At 40.2% G+C, this 18,521-nt stretch overlaps 1 protein-coding gene across 2 annotated transcripts in view; it reads left to right on the top strand.

The window, feature by feature from the left end:
* ANO10 (anoctamin 10) overlaps window positions 1-18,521 on the top strand; it is a 240,231-nt gene that overhangs the window by 40,297 nt on the left and 181,413 nt on the right. For both annotated transcript variants that reach the window (XM_067005638.1, XM_067005639.1), the window contains exon 10: window positions 10,543-10,734. In XM_067005638.1, the coding sequence (XP_066861739.1) occupies window positions 10,543-10,734 (192 nt within the window). The remainder of the gene's footprint in view (window positions 1-10,542; window positions 10,735-18,521) is intronic.

Here is an 18,521-nt window from a genome sequence, read left to right as displayed (position 1 = left end):
CCCATCTTGTGGTGATGGTGGAGATTTTGCAGAGCCAGCAGGTAGCATGCTATTGACACAGCTGTAGTTCCAGGGCAGCAGCTGTGGTTTTTTTCAGGCACCTTCAAGGGTAGGGGACCATTGTTCTCACCCGTGGTTTTGCTCAAACATCCTGCCTCCAGATACACGCTAGAGGAGTGGTGTGCCTTTGGTTCCCCTGCCTGAAGGATTCAGATCCTGGCCACCGTGGCCAGCCTGTGGATGGAAGCCTGGCAAGGCTTCTGATTACTATCTTGCACTTTGTTCCATTTCTCTCTTGGGCAGCTGATTTTTTTTGTTTTTGAGTGGTGATATTCTTTTGACTAAAATAAACATATATGTACTAGCATTTTCTATTATTGTTGTGTTTGGGGAAGAAGATGATTCAGAGTATAAACTTACAGCATATCTTGACCAGCAGCACTTTTTTTTTTTTTTTTTTTTTTTTTTTGTGGTACACGGGCCTCTCACTGTTGTGGCCTCTCCCGTTGCAGAACACAGGCTCCGGACGCGCAGGCTCAGCGGCCATGGCTCACGGGCCCAGCCGCTCCGCGGCATGTGGGATCTTCCCGAACCAGGGCACGAACCCGTGATCCCTGCATCAGCAGGCGGATTCTCAACCACTGCGCCACCAGGGAAGCCCCTGACCAGCAGCACTTTTTATGTTTATACATGAAGTATCAGAGAAACACACACGCAGGCAGTTAAGAGTTAAAGAAAATAGCACTTGGGCACAATGTGCAGCCACCTTGCCTGTGTTGGTCGAGTGCTGGCTTACTGTGGGTTACAAGTCAGTCTAATTCACATAGTGTCAGAATCCTTTCCTCGCTTGTTCTCGGGGGTAGTATTTTGGGCCATGTTTATTTTTTCCCCTTCATTTTCTCACAGAAACTAAACCACCATCCCCCCCCCCCCCGTCCGTCCCCACCCCCAGTTCTTTATTCCATCCCCTCTCTCATTGCCCCAGGCCCACCTGGAGCTCCCGTGTTTCCTGCTTCCTCCTTCTCCCCTTCCTGTTTCAAACCAAGCAAACCCCTCACGTCCTCTGCTATTTTTGTCCTGTCTCTTTCCTGCCCCTGCCAATTTCTTGAAATAATTCTTCTCCATATTGTCATCTCTACATCCCTCTTCTCCACCCGCTCTCAGCTCTTCTTTTTCTCTGAATCGTTTGGGCAGACAGCATCGTCCCCTAAAGTGACCAGAGCCAAGCTCTCAGTCTTCTCCAGACCAGTTCCTCCCCCTTTCCTCAGGCTCAGCGAATGGTACACAGTAATACAGACAATATGCCCTTCTCAAAGCTGTTTTAATTCATCTAAGAACTGTATGCTGACAAGGTGACAAAATCTTACATCTTACCTTTTTGGTATTTCATGGTATCCGATAATACGCTTATGAAGGAAGGTAAGGCAGGCACTGGTTTTCTCACATTAATAATAGGCAGATGTTGTGACCACCTAGAGGGGTGGGATAGGGAGGGTGGGAGAGAGGGTGATGCAAGAGGGAAGAGATATGGGAACATATGTATATGTATAACTGATTCACTTTGTTGTAAAGGAAAAACTAACACACTATTGTAAAACAGTTATACTCCAATAAAGATGTTTAAAAAAAAATAATAGGCAGATGAAGCTCTGTGTTATTTTTTTTTAAATTTATTAATTTTATTTATATTTGGCTGGGTTGGGTCTTCATTGCTGCTCATTGGCTTTCTCTAGTTGTGGCGAGCGGGGGCTACTGTTCGTTGTGGTGCATGGGCTTCTCATTGCGGTGGCTTCTCTTGTTGCACAGCACGGGCTCTAGGTGTGCAGGTTCAGCAGTTGTGGCTCGCGGGCTCTAGAGCTCAGGCTCAGTAGTTGTGGTGCACAGGTTTACTCGCTCCACGGCATGTGGTATCTTCCCGGACCAGGGCTCGAACCCGTGTCCCCTGCGTTGGCAGACGTGTTCTTAACCACTGCGCCACCAGGGAAGTCTGAAGCTCTGTGTTATTAATCACCTGGTGACTAAATCAGAAACAAGATTCAAGACTTTGCTTTTCTCTTCAGAGTCTATTATTCAGCACGAGCTCTCTGATATGAAGTTAAGGAAATAGTATGTTAATTTCTCTCGCAGGCCCTGGGTCTGTGTGTGAATGCTGGGGTTAACAGTGAGTGCCTCTCCTTAGTAACTTAACTTTCTTGCGGGGCCCCGTGTTATCTGACTGTTTTTCCCTCCTCATCTCCCACAAGTTCCTCCTTTACTCTCTTTGTGGAAATAACATCAGGTATTTTCTATTTCAACTCTCCCCATATATTTGGAAAGGGGGAGATGCTTTGGGGGCACATTTGTTCTAGATCGTCGTTTGCTATGCACTCATCCTTCCCTCCGGGTATATTTTTCTCCTCACTGAAGCCAATGAGCGTAAAATTGTATTTTCTGTAATCTCATCCTGAGTGCTATGTGTGAATCTAAAACAATGTTTCCAAGCTTTGGGGAAAAGCAGTTTGAGACTTAAAAAACTTGATTCTAAAAAGTCATACTTGCTTACTTACTGTAGAAAACTTGGAAAACATAGGACAGAGTATAAAGAAAAAGACATTCTCCATAATGTCTCCACCAGGGGTGATCCACTGGGGTCTCCTGACCCTGTTCCTCCAGCCACAGGGCCAGGGCTGTATAGCCCCTCTGATCTCACTGTGCACTGCTATTCCGTTCCTGGGAACAGTTCACGTGCAACTGCATAGCTGTGTGAGGCTGAATTTTCATGATCAGTGTTCCAACTAGAACAGCATGTTGCCACACAGCAAATGAGCTGCCCTCTAGTGAGCTAGACATTGACGAGGTTTGCCAAAAACGTAACTGAGCGCCACTCTCCGCACAAGACATTTTTTGTTTTGGAAAACGTAATGATTTTTCAAACAATATGTTATTAATGTTAATATGCTTTTTATTATTGAAATGAATCAATGAGAAATATTTTTTAAGTTCTCAGTTTTAATTTCTAACACTGTAAATAACACTAGGTATAATTCCCATGAACAAAAAGTCTTCGGTGCCCTCAGTGATTTTAAAGAGTTTAGGGCTTTGGAGACCTGAAAGTTTGAAAACTGCAGATCTAGAATAATTCCCACTCCTTTTTGTTTTTCAGAGCATTAGATTTCATGAAGCGGATTTGTCCCATTTGTTACTCCCTAAGATTCAAGTTCAGCAGTTTTGGAGGTATACCTCCATTGTACCCCATCAGGAGGCATTGATGGCAGGTTGACCCTTGTGTGGGGCTGCCTTGTTAGATCACGTGATTGGGTGACAGACAGTTTGCAAAGGTTCTTTTTCACTTTGTGTTGAATAGGTTATCTGTGGTAGATTCTTTGAGACTATCCTATTCCCTATAAGTGGGAGCTCTTTAAAAATAGTTTCTAATCGTTTGTTGCTGGCATATAGGAATGCTGTTGGTTTTTGTATTTTTTATCCAGAAACTCTGCTGAATTCTCCTAATTTTTTGGATTTTAGTAGATTTTCTATGTAGACAGTTATTTCACCTACAAATGAATAATGCCTAGGGATTTCCCTGGTGGTCCAGTGGTTAAGACTCTGTGCTTCCACTGCAGGGGGCGCGGATTCCATCCCTGGTCGGAGAACTAAGATCTTGCATGCTACATGGTGTGGGCCAAAAAAGGCTATTTTTTAATTTTAATTTTAATTTTATTGAAGTATAGTTGATCTGCAGTGTTGTGTTAATCTCTGCTGTATAGCAAAGTGATTCAGTTATATATATATGTATATATATATATATATTTTTTTCATATTCTTTTCCATTATGGTTTATCACAGGATATTGAATATAGTTCCCTATGCCACACAGTAGGACCTTGTTTATCCATCCTATATGTAGTAGTTTGTGTCTGCTAATCCCAAACTCTCAGTCCTTCCCTTCCCCACCCACCTCACTAATGGCCATTTTGTTTCTTCCTGCAGTCCTTATACTTTTTATTATTTATTTATTTGGCTCATTAATATGTTCACTACAGTTTGGTCAGAAGTAGTCATAACAGGAATCTTTATCTTGTTCCTAATTTTTTTTCTAACCGTTGAGTATTATGTTTGTTCCGTGTTTTTGGTAGGTAACTTTTTATCAGTTTAAGAATGTTGTTTTTCTCTTCCTTATTTCAGAAGAGTTTTTATTGTGGATGACGTTGAATTTTATCAAATTTTTTTTTGCTTCTGTTACGATCATTATGTTATCTCCTTTAATTAATATTTTCATTTATATTTGTAAGTTTCCTAATGGAACACCATGTTTGCATTTAAATGATTAACTTGTTCAGTATTTTTTAATCTACATTGTTATGTTGAATATGCTAATATTTTGTTTAGGGTTTGTGCCATTTGCTAGTAATTTTCCTTTCTCAGTCACTGGGATAGGGTCCCTGTGTAATTTATTGTGCAAACTCTGTTGCTAATGCAGAGCCTGGCATTCAGCGGGTGCTCAGTGTAATGTTGCATAAAGAACAGTTTTAGGAAAAGAGCAGCCCAGCCCCTGCTGTCTGTGTGCTGCTTGTTGCCCTCATCCTGTACTTTATCCTCCTCACATACTCAGCATGCGGAACTCTGAGGCGTGATGTTTCTCCAGGGATGGTGCGAGGGGCCAGTGGGATGGATCCCCTGGAGCCTGAAACTTTGTGTTCATACATTCTTAGAATTGTCTTAGTAAGTTGGTGTTTTCTAACTTGCAGCTAATGGGGTAGAGTGTCTTGTTTAATGTGTTTTTTAGTATGTGATTGTTTACTTTGTTAAAATTGCATTTTTTTTTCCTTCTTGCTGTTGGATTACGTCCCTGGTTTGCTGAATTGACTGACCCCAAAGTGCTCAGAAGTGTGAAAGTACTGATAGAATTACCATGTAAATCCTACACTCCGAATCCGCTTGTGAGAGGGGAACACAGAATGGGGGGGAGGGGCTCCCTGGGTGCTGGATGCTAAAAAGGCCAGGAAGACCTTTGCGTGGCTTCTGGAGGCTGCACCTGGTACATCTGAGAGAAACTGTCTACACATCTCTGCAGAGGCTCACCCTTTTATTTTACGAGCTGAAACAACACAATTTTGAAAGCTGAGCATAGGCTATCAGGATTTCTTAAGAACGAATTGTGGTAAAAAATGGCTTGATTGCTAAGATTTTCACTGTTGATTTCTTCACTCTTCAGAGAAGTAAATCGATGCCGTATTGCTGGGCATATTTAAAAACCACATCTGTATGCTGCAGCACACATAAGGAAATTCTTTCTAGAGCCAAATGCAACCAAAGAGTTGTTTAGAAACTGCTCACCACTGAATCCCCAGCTGAGCGTCAGCCTGCCAGCTCCCAAAGCACATGTGTTTGGCATTGCTCTTTGGCAAGCCTTGCAAACAGCCAGTGAAACTCACTCAAAATCCTTGGGTTCATACTTCATCCAAATATCCATAGCATCTGGAAGAAGCACTTCCTGCCATCCCCAGTACTCTGTAATTATGTTTGAGTGTTTTCTATTTTAGTAAAATATAAAATAAAAAAAGAAACCAACTAGAAGTAGAATCTGACTTATACTAAAGCTCTCAGCTACTGAGCCTAATATGCATATCTTGGTGAAAGACTGACTCTAAGATGCAGTAATGATCATTATAATTATTAATTTAAAATATTCATGTTTCACCTTGCTTTAAAATATTATGATGAATAGTTTTCTTAAACTGAAACTGTTGTTGCATGTGCACTGGATGATCATGAGAGCGCCTGAGTATGCTGGAAGTGGGTGCCTGTGGCTCCCTCACGCAATCACTGCACCACATAGAGTGCTGCTCAGCCCCTCTTGGATCAGGATGTGAGCAGCAGGCCGTTGGGTCCAGTCAAGGAGTTACTCAGGTGATAAGTCAGAGTCACCAATGACCAGGCATGCCATTTCAATGCAGGCGCCTTTTTCCAGTTATTAAAGATCACGAAATAACTCACCTCTTACCGTTTATATCTGTTACCTGCAAATCAAGGGTATGTAATGACTTTGGCTCCTTTCTTCCTTTGGACTAAACCTTTTAAGGCATATCAGAAAGGTTTTAAAATATAGTTTCAGAGGGCTTTTGTCTGCTTTCCTGGTTTCCCCCTTTTCTGCTGTGGACTCTTTTTTTTTTTTTTGCCTGTTTGATGTGTCTGCTACTTCTACTAGGGTGATTCTGGGGAGCTTCCTTGTTACTAACAGCTTTTTTAAAAAACTTCTTTAAAAAGTTGAGGTAATAATTATACCATAAAATTAACCATTTAAAAATGTACAATTTAGAGGTTTTTAGTAAATGCACAAGGTGGTACAATCATCACCACTAATTCCAGAACATTTTCATCATCGACCCCCAAACCCCCCATACCCATTAGCAGTAACATCTTCCACTAGTCTGGCAACCACTAATCTACATTCTGTTATTGTGGATTTACCTATTCTCTGCATTTCATATAAATGAAATCATGTAATAGGTGGCCTTTTGTGTCCGGCTTCTTTCACTAAGCATAATGCTTTTAACGTTTATTCATGCTGTACCATGTACCAGTACCCCATTCCTTTTTTGGTGGTTGAATAATATTCCATTGTATGGATATACTACGTATTGTTTATCCATTAATCAGCTGGTAGACATTTGGATTTTTTCCACTTTTTGGCTATTATGAATAATGCTATTGTGAACATTTTTGTACAAGTTTTTGTATGAACACATGTTGCCATATGCTAGGTCATATGTTAACTCAACATTTACCTTTAGGGAACTGCCAGACTATTTTCAAAAGTAGTGGTAATTCTATATTCCAACCAGCCACGAGTGGGGTCCCATTTTTTCCCACAGCCTCACTTTTTTTTTTTTTTTTTTTAAATGATAGCTATCCTAGTAGGTGTAAAGTAGTATTTCATTGTGGGTTTGCTTTGGATTTTCCTAATGCCTAAATATATTGACCATCTCTTCATGTGATTTTTGGCCATTTGTATCTCTTCTTTGGGGAAATATATATTCACATTCTTTGCCCATTTTTAAATTGGGTCATCTGCCCTTTTGTTATTGAGTTGCAAGAGTTCTTCATATATTCTGAATATAAATTTCTTATCAGATATATGATTTGCAAATATTTCTTCCCATTCTGTTGTTTATTTTTTTACTTTCTTGATGGCGTCCTTTGATCCACAAAAGTTTTAAATTTTGGTGAAGTCCAGTTTCTCTCTTTTTTGTAACTTGTGCCTTTGGCGTCATGTCTGAGAAACCATTGCCTAATCCAAGGTCAGGAAGATTTACTACTCCATGATTTGTCGAGTGTTTTTATCATGAAACGGTGTTGTACTTTGTTTTTCCTGTGTCTATTGAGATCATTAAATATATTTATACATGCATACATGTATACCAATAAAACTGTTAATGTGGTGTATCACATTGACTGATATTTATATGTTGAACCAATCTTACAATCCTGGGGTAAATCCCACTTGATCACAGTGTAAAATCCTTTTACTCTGCTGCTGGATCCACCTTGCTAGTATTTCGTTGAGGATTTTTTTTTTTTTTTCGGTATGCGGGCCTCACACTGCTGTGGCCTCTCCCGTTGCGGAGCACAGGCTCCGGAAGCACAGGCTCAGCGGCCATGGCTCACGGACCCAGCCGCTCCGCGGCATGCGGGATCCTCCCGGACCGGGGCACGAACCCGTGTCCCCCGCACCAGCAGGCGGACTCCCAACCACTGCGCCACCAGGGAAGCCCCGTTGAGGATTTTTATATCTTTATTCAGGGGTGTTGGTCTGTATTTTTCTTATGAAGTCTTTGTCTGGTTTTGCTATTGAGGTTGTACTGGCTTCACAGAATGAGTTCGGAAGTGTTTTTTCCTCTTGTTCTTTTTGGAAGACTTTGTAAAGAATTGGTATTAATTCTTCTTCTAGTGTTTGAGAGAATTCACAAGTGAACTGTCTGGGCCCAGGTTTTTCTTTGTGCAAAATTTTTGATTGCTAACTCAATCTTTTTACTTGTTTTAGGTCTGTTGAGATGTTCTGTTTCTTCTCGAGTCACTTTTGATAGTTTGTGTCATTCTAAGAATTTACCCATTTCATCAAGGTTATTTAATGTTATTTTTGGCATATAATTGTTGTCATGTCCCAGGTCTCGAGTGAGTCCCTGGGGCAGGCTGCCAAGTAAGGGTCGTTGGCTTCACACAGGAAAGAATTCAAGAGGGAGCCATAGTAAACTGAAAGCAGGTTTATTTAGAGAGAGATACACTCCATAGACAAGAGTGTAGGCTGTCTCAGAAGGCAAGAGCAGCCCTGAGTTGTGGTGATGGTTAGTTTTCATGGGCTGGGAAATTTCATAGGCTAGTGAGTGGGAGGAATGTTCTAGCTATCTTGGAGAAGCAGCAGGGATTTCCAGGAGTTGGGGCACCGCCCAGTTTTTTGCCTTTTATGGGCGGCCTTGGAACTGTCATGGCACCTGTGGGCATGTTGTTTAGCATATGCTAATGTATTACAGTGAGTGTATAATGAGGCTCAAGGTCTATGGAAGTTGACTCTTCCACCATCTTGGGCCTAGTAGGGTCTAACCAGTTTTTGTCGTATCCTGCTTTTAATGGTTGTGTCATTCTTTGAATGGTTTCACCCTGCCCCTTCCTTTCTATCTCAAATTGTTCATAATTCTTTTTACTTATAATTCTTTCCCTTCCCCTTACTGACCCTCAAGATCAATAGTAATCTCCCTTCTTTCATTCCTGATTTTAGTAATTTGAGTCTTTCTTTGTTTCTTACACAGTTTAGGTAATGGTTTGTCATTTTTCGTTGATCTCAACCATTTCAAAAAACCGACTTCTGGTTTTATTGCTCTTCTTTGTTTTTCTATTCTTTATTTTATTTATTTCACTCTAATCTTTATTATTTATTTCCTTCTGGTTGCTTTAGGTTTAGATTACTCTTCTTTTTCTGGTTTCTTAAGATGAAAATTTCAGTTTTTAAGAGATCTTTCTTCTATTTTAACAAAGGCATTTACAGCCATAAATTTCCCTGTGAGCACTGCTTTCACTGTAGCTTATTAAGTTTTGGTATGTTTCATTCACCTCAGAGTATTTACTAATTTTTCTTGTGATTTCTTCTTTAACTCATTGGGCTTTTTTAGGAGTATGTTTCTCAAGTTTCACATAGTATGTGAATTTCCGAAATTTCCTTCTGTTATTGATTTCCAATTTTATTCCATTGTGGTCAGAGAAGATACTTTGTATGATTTTTAAGCCATTTAAATTTGTTGAGAAGTGTTTTATGGACTGATATATTATTTATCCTGGAAAATGTTCCATGTACACTTGAGAAGAATGAGTATTCTGCTATTGGATTGAGTGTTTTATACATGTCTGTTAGGTCTTTGTTATTGTGTTAGGGCATGCCTTCAGTACTAAGCCAGAAAGTTTAAAATTCTGCCCTAGTGTTCACTTTCTGCTTGTGCAGAGCCTCAGGGTCAGTCAGAGGTGAGATCTTAGACCTTCCTCAGACCTTTCCTAAGCTTATGTGTGCTCCTCTGCATGTGCCTCATCTTCTCAATTCCCAGTAAAATGTGGGAGCTTTGAAAAACCCCTGTGGATATCTCATTCTTCAGCCTTTTCTTTTGGGCTCCCTGGCTAGTCTGTTGTTTGCCCCAGCTGCTACCGTTTACCTCAAGCAGACTGATGTTAAAGCATTTAATTAACATCCTGGGGGAGGAGTCTTTAGCGCTGGGAAGACTCCGTGCAGTTAAATAGAGACAAGCCTTTTGAGTGGGGTCTTCTAGAGCCAGGTCAGATAATGATTTCCCTTTGGGAATGAGGCTTTCAAAGATCTGTAGCCCCATTCTCCTCCCTCTGGCACAGGAATGCATGCTATTATTTTTCGAGGCTGCTGCAGAACTGAGGAGCAGGATATGTAACTAGATTAAGTTAAAATGCCACAAGGTTGAGCTGTTATTCTTGACTAAATGCTGACCTGAATGCTGCAAGCCTTTAGTTATTTTCCAGAGTACTGAAAAAGTTGATTTTGACAAATTTAGTCATTTGTTGTTGTTGTTTGCTTTTATGGAAGTGTAAACTTCTGGAGGTTCTTACTCTGCCAGTGTCTCTGGCATCGCCACCATCAGTTTTTTAATAGAGGGTCAGGGGCTGAGACGCTGGGGTACCCATGATGTGAAGGGACCATCATGTAAGATTTCTAATAATGATCCTGGATCATTTCTTTTTACTTGGTCAAGAGCAAACTTCTTTAGCTTTGCTTTCATTTACCTCAGGGGAAAAAATGTAATAATCCAGTGATTCGACATGATATGAGCAGCTAAATCATTTTTTTATTCTTCATTTCAGGGACTTTAATATAAAGTTGTCTTTGAATTTAAGTAAATTCTGTTGTTGAGAAGAAGGAATGGGAGAACCTCTGAGTTTTTTTGTTTTTGTTTTTGGTTAGTTGCTCATGCCTTGAATAGTATTACAAAAGACTATTCTTATTAAGTGATATTAAAACAATGCCTGTTTTCTTCTTTTTTACATTTTCAGGGCACCTTTGATGATTACTTGGAGTTATTCCTGCAGTTTGGTTATGTGAGCCTTTTCTCCTGTGTTTACCCACTGGCAGCTGCCTTCGCTGTGCTAAATAATCTCACCGAAGTTAATTCAGATGCCTTAAAAATGTGCAGGGTCTTCAAACGCCCATTCTCAGAACCTTCAGCCAGTATTGGTGTATGGCAGGTAATTATTTGAGAAAAAATTATTTCTTTAAAAACAAACAAAATGAGGCATTGTGATTTAAAAAAAAAAAAAAGCTCTATGGAGAGATTTGGGAAAACTGGATTTTATCCTTGCCATGTTACAAACTAGCAGTGTAACTTCAGGTGGTCATTAACTTTCTCTGGGCCATGCTTTTCTTGTTTTTAAAGTTGGGGGTGGAGATGAGCTATAATCTCCACGACTCCTTTCAGATGTGAAACTTTGACAGTTTTCTTGGAGAGTAGTCAGCTGGGCCTCACCCACTGTTACTAATGAGGCCCTCCCCACGTCAGTGTCAGTGGAAATCGCTGACACTGGACTTCTACTGGGGAACCTGGACTTCCACTTCCTCTCCTACCTGGCAGTAATGAGATTCCCTTTCAGAACCCTGCTAGGGTGGTCTCAGAGAAAGCCCAGTGGAGAGTCAAGACTTTTAATACCACCCAAGAGGCCACATGAGTGCACAAAGGAGGGACTTGTACCCCTCATCAAAGGAGGTATTAGTGGTAGTCTAGTGGGAAGCCAGAACTCTGGCCACTCTCCAGCAATAATAAGGACCCCACTCCCCACCTTGGGTGTCAGTGGTGTCCAGGTGGAGTACCTGGACTTCTGCCTTTACCTGCTAGTGACAAGATATTGTCCCCTGCTGGAGTGGTATCAGAGGAACCAACTAAAACAAAAGGTTATACAAAATCTGGAGTCTTATAACACCTAAAGTATCAAGGTTTTTATTAAAAAATCACTCATTATACCAAGAACCAGGATGATACCAAACTGAATGAAAAAAGAGGCAATCAGCAGATGCCACCACCAAGAAGACACACACATGTTGGAAATACTGGACAAAGATTTTAAAGCAGTCACAATAAAAATGCTTCAACAAGCAATTACAAACACACCTAAGACAGATGAAAAAATAGAACATCTCAGCAAAGAAATAGACACAAAGGAGAATCAAATGGACATTTTAGAAGTTGAAAATATAATAAACAAAAAGCTCAGTGAATGGGTGCAATAGCAGAATGGAAGGGGTAGAGGAAAGAAGCAGGAACTGGAAAATAGAAAAATAGAAATTACCTGATCTTAACGACAGAGAGAAAATAGACTGAAGAAGTAAATATAGCCTCAGAGACCTGTGTGACTATAACAACAACAACAAAATCTAACATTCCTGTTATTGGAGTCCAAGAAGGAAAGGAGAAAGAAGGAAGGGCTGAAAAGGCACTTGAAGTAATAATGGCCAAAACTTTTCAAACTTGGCAAGAGACCTAAAACTATAGGTTCAAGAAACCAAGTGAACCCCAAACAAAGAAGTTCATGCCAAAACATGTCATAATTAAACATCTGAAAACTAAAGACAAGGGAAAAAAATCTTGAAAGCACTAAGAGAGAAATGACATCTTACGTATAGGGGAAAAACAATTAGAACGACAGCCAGTTTCTCATCAGAAATCATGGAGGCCGGAAGAAAGTGGCACAATATTTTCCAAGGCTAAAAAATACTGTCAATACAGAATCCTATATTCAAAGAAAATACCCTTTGGGAAGGAAGGGGAAATCAAGACATTCTCAAACGAAGGAAAAGTAAGAGAATTTTTTGCTAGCAGACCTATCCTAAAAGAATGGCTAAAAGTTCTATAAACTGAGGAAATGATAAAGGGACAATATCAGGAAGCAAAAACATGGTAAACAAAAACACAAGTAAAAACAATATATTCTCCTTTTACTCCTGAGTCTTTAAAGTTATGTTTGGCAGTTGAAACCAAAAAATACAACACTATTTAATGGTTCTAAGTATATGTAGAAAAAATATTATGACAATTGTATTATAAATGGGGAGTGATAAAGGGAGGTAAGATTTCTGTACTTTACTCAAACTAAATGATACAAGTAGACTGAATGTATACATACATATACACACACATATAAAATATAGTATATATATTTGTGTGTGTATGTCTATATATAGAGCAACCTCTAAAAAGCTATATTATTTAAAAGATACACTCAGAAACATAGTTAAATCAAAATGTAGTACAAAAAATGTTGAGGTAACCTACAGTAAGACAAGAAGAAAACAGAGAAATGAAAACACAGAAAATGATGAAATGGCAGACTTAAGTCAATATTTTGATTAACTGTAAAGGGTCTAAAGACATGAGTTAAAGATAAAGATTGGCATAATGGATTAAAGTTCATAACTCAACTATATACCATCTACAAGAAACCCAATTTAAACATGATTAAGCAGGTTGAAAGTAAAAGGATAGAAAAAATATATGTGGAAAAATTAATTGTAAGGAAGCAGGAGTGGCTAGTGGCTATATTAATATAGAGTAGACTTCTGAGCAAAGAAGATTACCAGAAAGGAACGTTCTTTGATGATAAAAGGTTCAAATTACCAAGACGATGTAGAAATCTTAATATATATTTAGCAAACAAGTTTGTAAGATATGTGAACTAAAAACATAGAACTAAAAGGAGAAATAGATAAATCCACAATTATAGTTAGAGACTTCAACATCCCTTTCTCAACAATTGACAGAATGCTGGATAAAAAATCATCGAGGTTATTGAAGAACTCAACAACACCGTCAAATTATGAATCTAATCCATATTATAGAACATTCTACTCAACAGTAGAATATACTGTCACCTTCAACTTGATAAGGAGCATCTATTTAAAAAAACTTAAAGCTAACATCATACTTATTAGTGAAAGATTGAATGCTTTCTTTCTAAGATGAAGAACAATGCAAGAATGTCCACTGTCACTACTTTTACTGAACATGGTACTGGAAATTCTAACTAGCAAAGTAAGGCCAATGATATCTCCAATTTACCCACTAGCTGACCCCAGGTACATGAGCAAGCCCAGTCAAGGTCAGCTAGACCAGAAAAATTGCATAGGTGAGCACAGCCTAAATTGTCCACCTGCAGAATTATGAGCTAAGTAAATGATTGTTGTTTTAAGCCAGAGAGTTTGGGATGGTTTGTTACACAGCAATAGCTAACTAATGTAGGAAGGCTCAGTATTCTAAATATATCAGTTCTCCATTAATTTACAAATTAATTTATCTACAAATGAGCTTATAAATGTAGCACTATCCCAATGGAAGTTTTTCTTTTAACTAGGTAAACTTATTGTCAAGTTCACAGGGAAAAATAAATGAAATAGAATAGCAAAAAAACTCTAAAGAATAAGGGCAGGGACACTCCTTCCTACATATTAAAACTTGTTATATAACCTCAGTTGTTAAAGTAGTGTAGTGCTGGTGCATCATTAGACAATCAAACCAATGGAACAGGATTAAAAGTCCAGAAATTCAGTATATGATATAGGTGAAACGTCAGTTCAATGGAGAAAATCATTGACCGTTCACCAGTAGTTTTGGGATAATTAAGTCTCCAAAGTGTGTGTGTCAGGGAGTAGTTTACTCTTCAGAAGTTAAGAGGAAAAACAGCAAGGCACAGAATGGGAGAAAATGTTGACAATACATTTGTCTGCCAAAGAATTTGTATTCAGATTATATGGAGGACTCACCAACTCAATAATAATACAGTTAAATGAAAACATGGACAAAATATTTGAAGAAATGCTTCACTAAAGAATATATACAAATGGCCAATGAGCTCATGAAAATATTTAGAATTAGCTACCAGGGAAATGCACATGAAAACCACAATGCAATAGCACTGTATACCTGTTTTAAAATTAAGAAGACTGATGATGCCAAGTGTTGGCAATGAGGTGTAGTAACTGGAACTCTCATACATTGCTGATAAGGATGTACTATAATGGTCACTTTGCAAAACTAGATTGCAGTTTGTAAAAAAGTTCAACATACAGCTACCATGCCACCCAGCACTTCTACTCTTAGAAATCCAGGGGAAATGAAAGAATATGTTCATACAAAGACTGCACAGGAGTGTCCATAGTAACTTTATTCACAGTAGTCCCAAACTGGAAACAACCCAACTTCCTGTCAATAGGTAAATGGGTAAAAAAATAATTATGGTATATTCATAAAATGGAGCACTACTCAACAGTAAAAAAGGAATAAATTACTGATAACATACAATGTTAAAATCTGTATGCTGCTAAACTAATATGGTGGAGGAGTAGGAGGACTTGGAGTTCATCTCTTTTCACAAATACATCACGAATACATCTACAGATGGAACAATTCTCACAGAACACTGGCTGAACACTAGCAGAAGACCTTGGACACTGGAAAGGACAAGAAAGATCCCCACATAACTGGGTAGGACAAAAGAAAGAAGGGAAAAAGAAGAGGAGAGGAAGCAGGATGGGATCTGTGCATTTGGGGAGGAGCTGAAGCAGAGGAGAGGTTCCTGTATCTGGAGAAGCCCCCTCACCAACAAGGAAATCAGTTGGGACAGAAGGAGAGCATCTGAGGCTGTCAGAGGAGCATGAAACAGCTGGTCTGTGGCAGATAGGACAGAGTAAGATCTATACAGATTGTCCGTGCCACAGCCCTGTGCATCCCAGACTGGGACGTGAGTCCACCAGTGCACACGGGGGCTGAGAGCTGGAACATGGGGATTGGAGAACAAACCCAGGCAGAGGACTGCTGTTGGCTACGAGGAGACAGTCAGAGGGAATGGGAGAGAGGTAATCTGCAGCTGGGAATGCTTGTGGAGGAAACCCAGACTGCCATAGAAGCAAGGCGCCACTACTGAGTGATGCGCCTGGGGTGGAACCACCATTGCAGCCTCTCTCTCCCCATGTGCCAGCCCCCTGCCCCGCCAAGTGCTCAGAAAAGCCCCCACCAGAGCTGACCTTCTCATGCCTGCTGCCAAGTGCTAGGAAAAGACCCCACCAGGGCTGACTTCTTACACCAGCTGCCAGGCGCTAGGAAAGGCTCCCACTAGGGCCAGATCTCTCACGCCCATGGCTGCCAGCTTTCCCATACACCTGTCGCCAGCAGGGCGCCAGGCAACTGGGCCACCTCCATGTCCTGTCCTCACCAGGGCAGACTCAGGTGCTCCAGGGCAGCCTCGGGAGCAGACTCCTGTGGATGGCCCATGTGCAGAGGTGGGGCTAAAACCACAGATGAGCCCCAGGGGTGGGGCGACTAAGGAAGAGGAACAAAAACCTTTCCATGCAGCTGCACAAACCACAGATTATATCCCTGCAATCGGCTTGGTAAACCCTGCATCTGTGGAATATCTGAATGGACGAGTGTTCCCATAACTGAAATCAGTCTAGCTCTAGCAGCTGTGGACTTTGGGGACTAGTACACGTGGGAGTTGGGCCAGGTCAGAGTCTGAGCTGCCCCCACAGAGGGACCAGAGACTTACCTAGGGGTTTTGGAGGGCCTCCTGGGGAGGTGAAGGTTGGCTCTGACTCACGGTGGGGAGAAGGACACTGACAGCTGAGACCCCAGGAAAATATAATTATTATTGTTTTTTTAATGTTTTTACTTTTTATTTAGTTTTAAAATTTTTTAATATACTTTTAATTCTTTTATATTTCTATTTCTGCATTACTTTTTTGCTGTTCTGTTTTTTCCTTGTTTTTTTCTTTCCTTTGTTCTATTCTTATCTTTTTTATAATATTTTTCTCATTTTTGTGTTTTGTTTTCTTTGCTTTTTCCTTCAGTTTGCATTCTGCTTTTTTGTTGTTTATTTTTTGTTTTTGTTAGTTTTGTTTTTAATTATTTGATTTTGTTTTGGGATTCATTTGTTTATCTGGTTGTTCTCTTGTTTTTTGTTTTCTCTGTTTTTGTTTTTTTTCTTATTTTGTGTGTGTATGTGTTCGGCTTTTTGTTTTTGTTTGTTTGGTTTTGCTTTTACCATTTGGGGTTTTGTTTTTTCATTTGTTTGTTTTTAATAGTTTCTGTTGCTGTTTGCTTGTTTTTGTCTTTGCCATTTGTCTTGGGTATTGTTTGTCTGTTTGCTTTCATTTGTTTTCTTCCCTCCCTTTTCTTTTCTTTTCTTTTTATTTTTCCCCTTTTTTCCGAGCTGTGTGGCTTGTGGGGTCCCAGGCCTTGGTTCCCAGGCTGGGGGTCGGGCCTGAGTCTCTGACGTGGGAGAGCAGAGTCTTGGACACTGGAACACCAGAGAACTTCTGGCCCCAGGGAATATTAATTGGTGAGAGCTCTCCTGGAGGTCCCCATCTCAACTCCAAGACCTGGCTCCACTCAACTGCCTGCCGGCTCCAGTGCTGAATGCCACATGCCAAACAACAAGGGAGACAGGAACACAAACCCACCCATTAGCAGATAGACTGCCTAAAGTGTTACTAAGCCTACAGACACCCCAAAACACACCACCTGACGTGACCCTGCCCGTCAGAGGGAAAAGGTCCAGCTCTACCCACCAGAACAGAGGCACCAGTCCCTCCCACCAGGAAGCCTACACAAGTCACTGGACCAACCTCACTCACTGGGGGCAGCCTGCAGAAAGAAGACCTCAAACACAGTAACTTAGACAAAATGAGAAGACAGAGAAATATGTTGCAGAGGAAGGAGCAAGGTAAAACCCCACAAGACCAAATAAATGAAGAGGAAATAGGCAATCTACCCGAAAAAGGATTCAGAGTAATGATAGTAAAGATGATCCAAAATCTCAGAAATAGAATGGAGAAAATACAAGAAACGTTTAACAGGACCTAGGAAAACTAAAGAACAAATGAACAGTGATGAACAACACAATAACTGAAATTAAAAGTACATTAGAAGGAATCAATAGCAGAATAACTGAGGCAGAAGAACTGATAAGTGAGCTGGAAGATAGAATGGTGGAAATAACTGCCACAGAGCAGAATAAAGAACAAAGAATGAAAAGAATGGAGGACAGTCTCAGAGACCTCTGGGACAATGTTAAATGCACCAACATTTGAATTATAGGGGTCCCAGAAGAAGAAGTGAAAGAGAAAGGATTTGAGAAAATATTTGAAGAGATTATAGTTGAAAAATTCCCTAACATGGAAAGGAAATAGTCAAGTCTAGGAAGCACAGAGAGTCCCATACAGGATAAACCTTAGGAGAAACACACCAGATGCATATTAATCAAACTAACAAAAATTAAACTCAAAGAAAAAATATTAAAAGCAGCAAGGGAAAAGCGACAGATAACATACAAGGAAATCCCCAAAAGGTTATCAGCTGATCTTTCGGCAGAAACTCTGTAGGCTAGAAGGGAGTGGCAGGATATATTTAAAGTGATGAAAGGGAAAAACTACAACCAAGATTACTCTACCCAGCAAGGCTCTGATTCAGATTTGACAGAGAAATCAAAAACTTTACAGATAAGCAAAAACTAAGAATTCAGCACCACCAGACCAGCTTTGCAGCAGATGCTAAAAGAACTTTTCTAGGCAGGAAACACAAAAGAAGGAAAAGACCTACAATAACAAACCCAAAACAATTAAGAAAATGGTAATAGGAACATACATATCGATAATTACTTTAAATGTAGATGGATTAAATGCTCCAATCAAAACAAAGATTGTGGACTTTCCTGGGGGTCCAGTGGTTAAAGAATCCAGCTTACAATGCAGGGGTCGCGGGTGTGCTCCCTGGTCAGGGAACTAAGATTCCACATGCCGCGGGGAAACTAAGCCCCTGTTCCACAACTACTGAGCTCATGCACATCAGCTAGAGCCTGTGTGCTGCAAAATACAGAGCCGATGCGCTCTGGAACCTGCGTGCCACTACTAGAAAAGAGAAAACCTGCATGCTACAACTGGAGAGAAGCCTGTGCACCACAACAAAGAGCCCACACACCACAACAAAAGATCC

The sequence above is a fragment of the Kogia breviceps genome, chromosome 10 (assembly GCF_026419965.1).
Source record: "Kogia breviceps isolate mKogBre1 chromosome 10, mKogBre1 haplotype 1, whole genome shotgun sequence".
In the NCBI taxonomy this organism is placed as follows: Eukaryota; Metazoa; Chordata; class Mammalia; order Artiodactyla; family Physeteridae; genus Kogia; species Kogia breviceps.
This window is presented reverse-complemented; position numbering and strand designations above follow the sequence as displayed.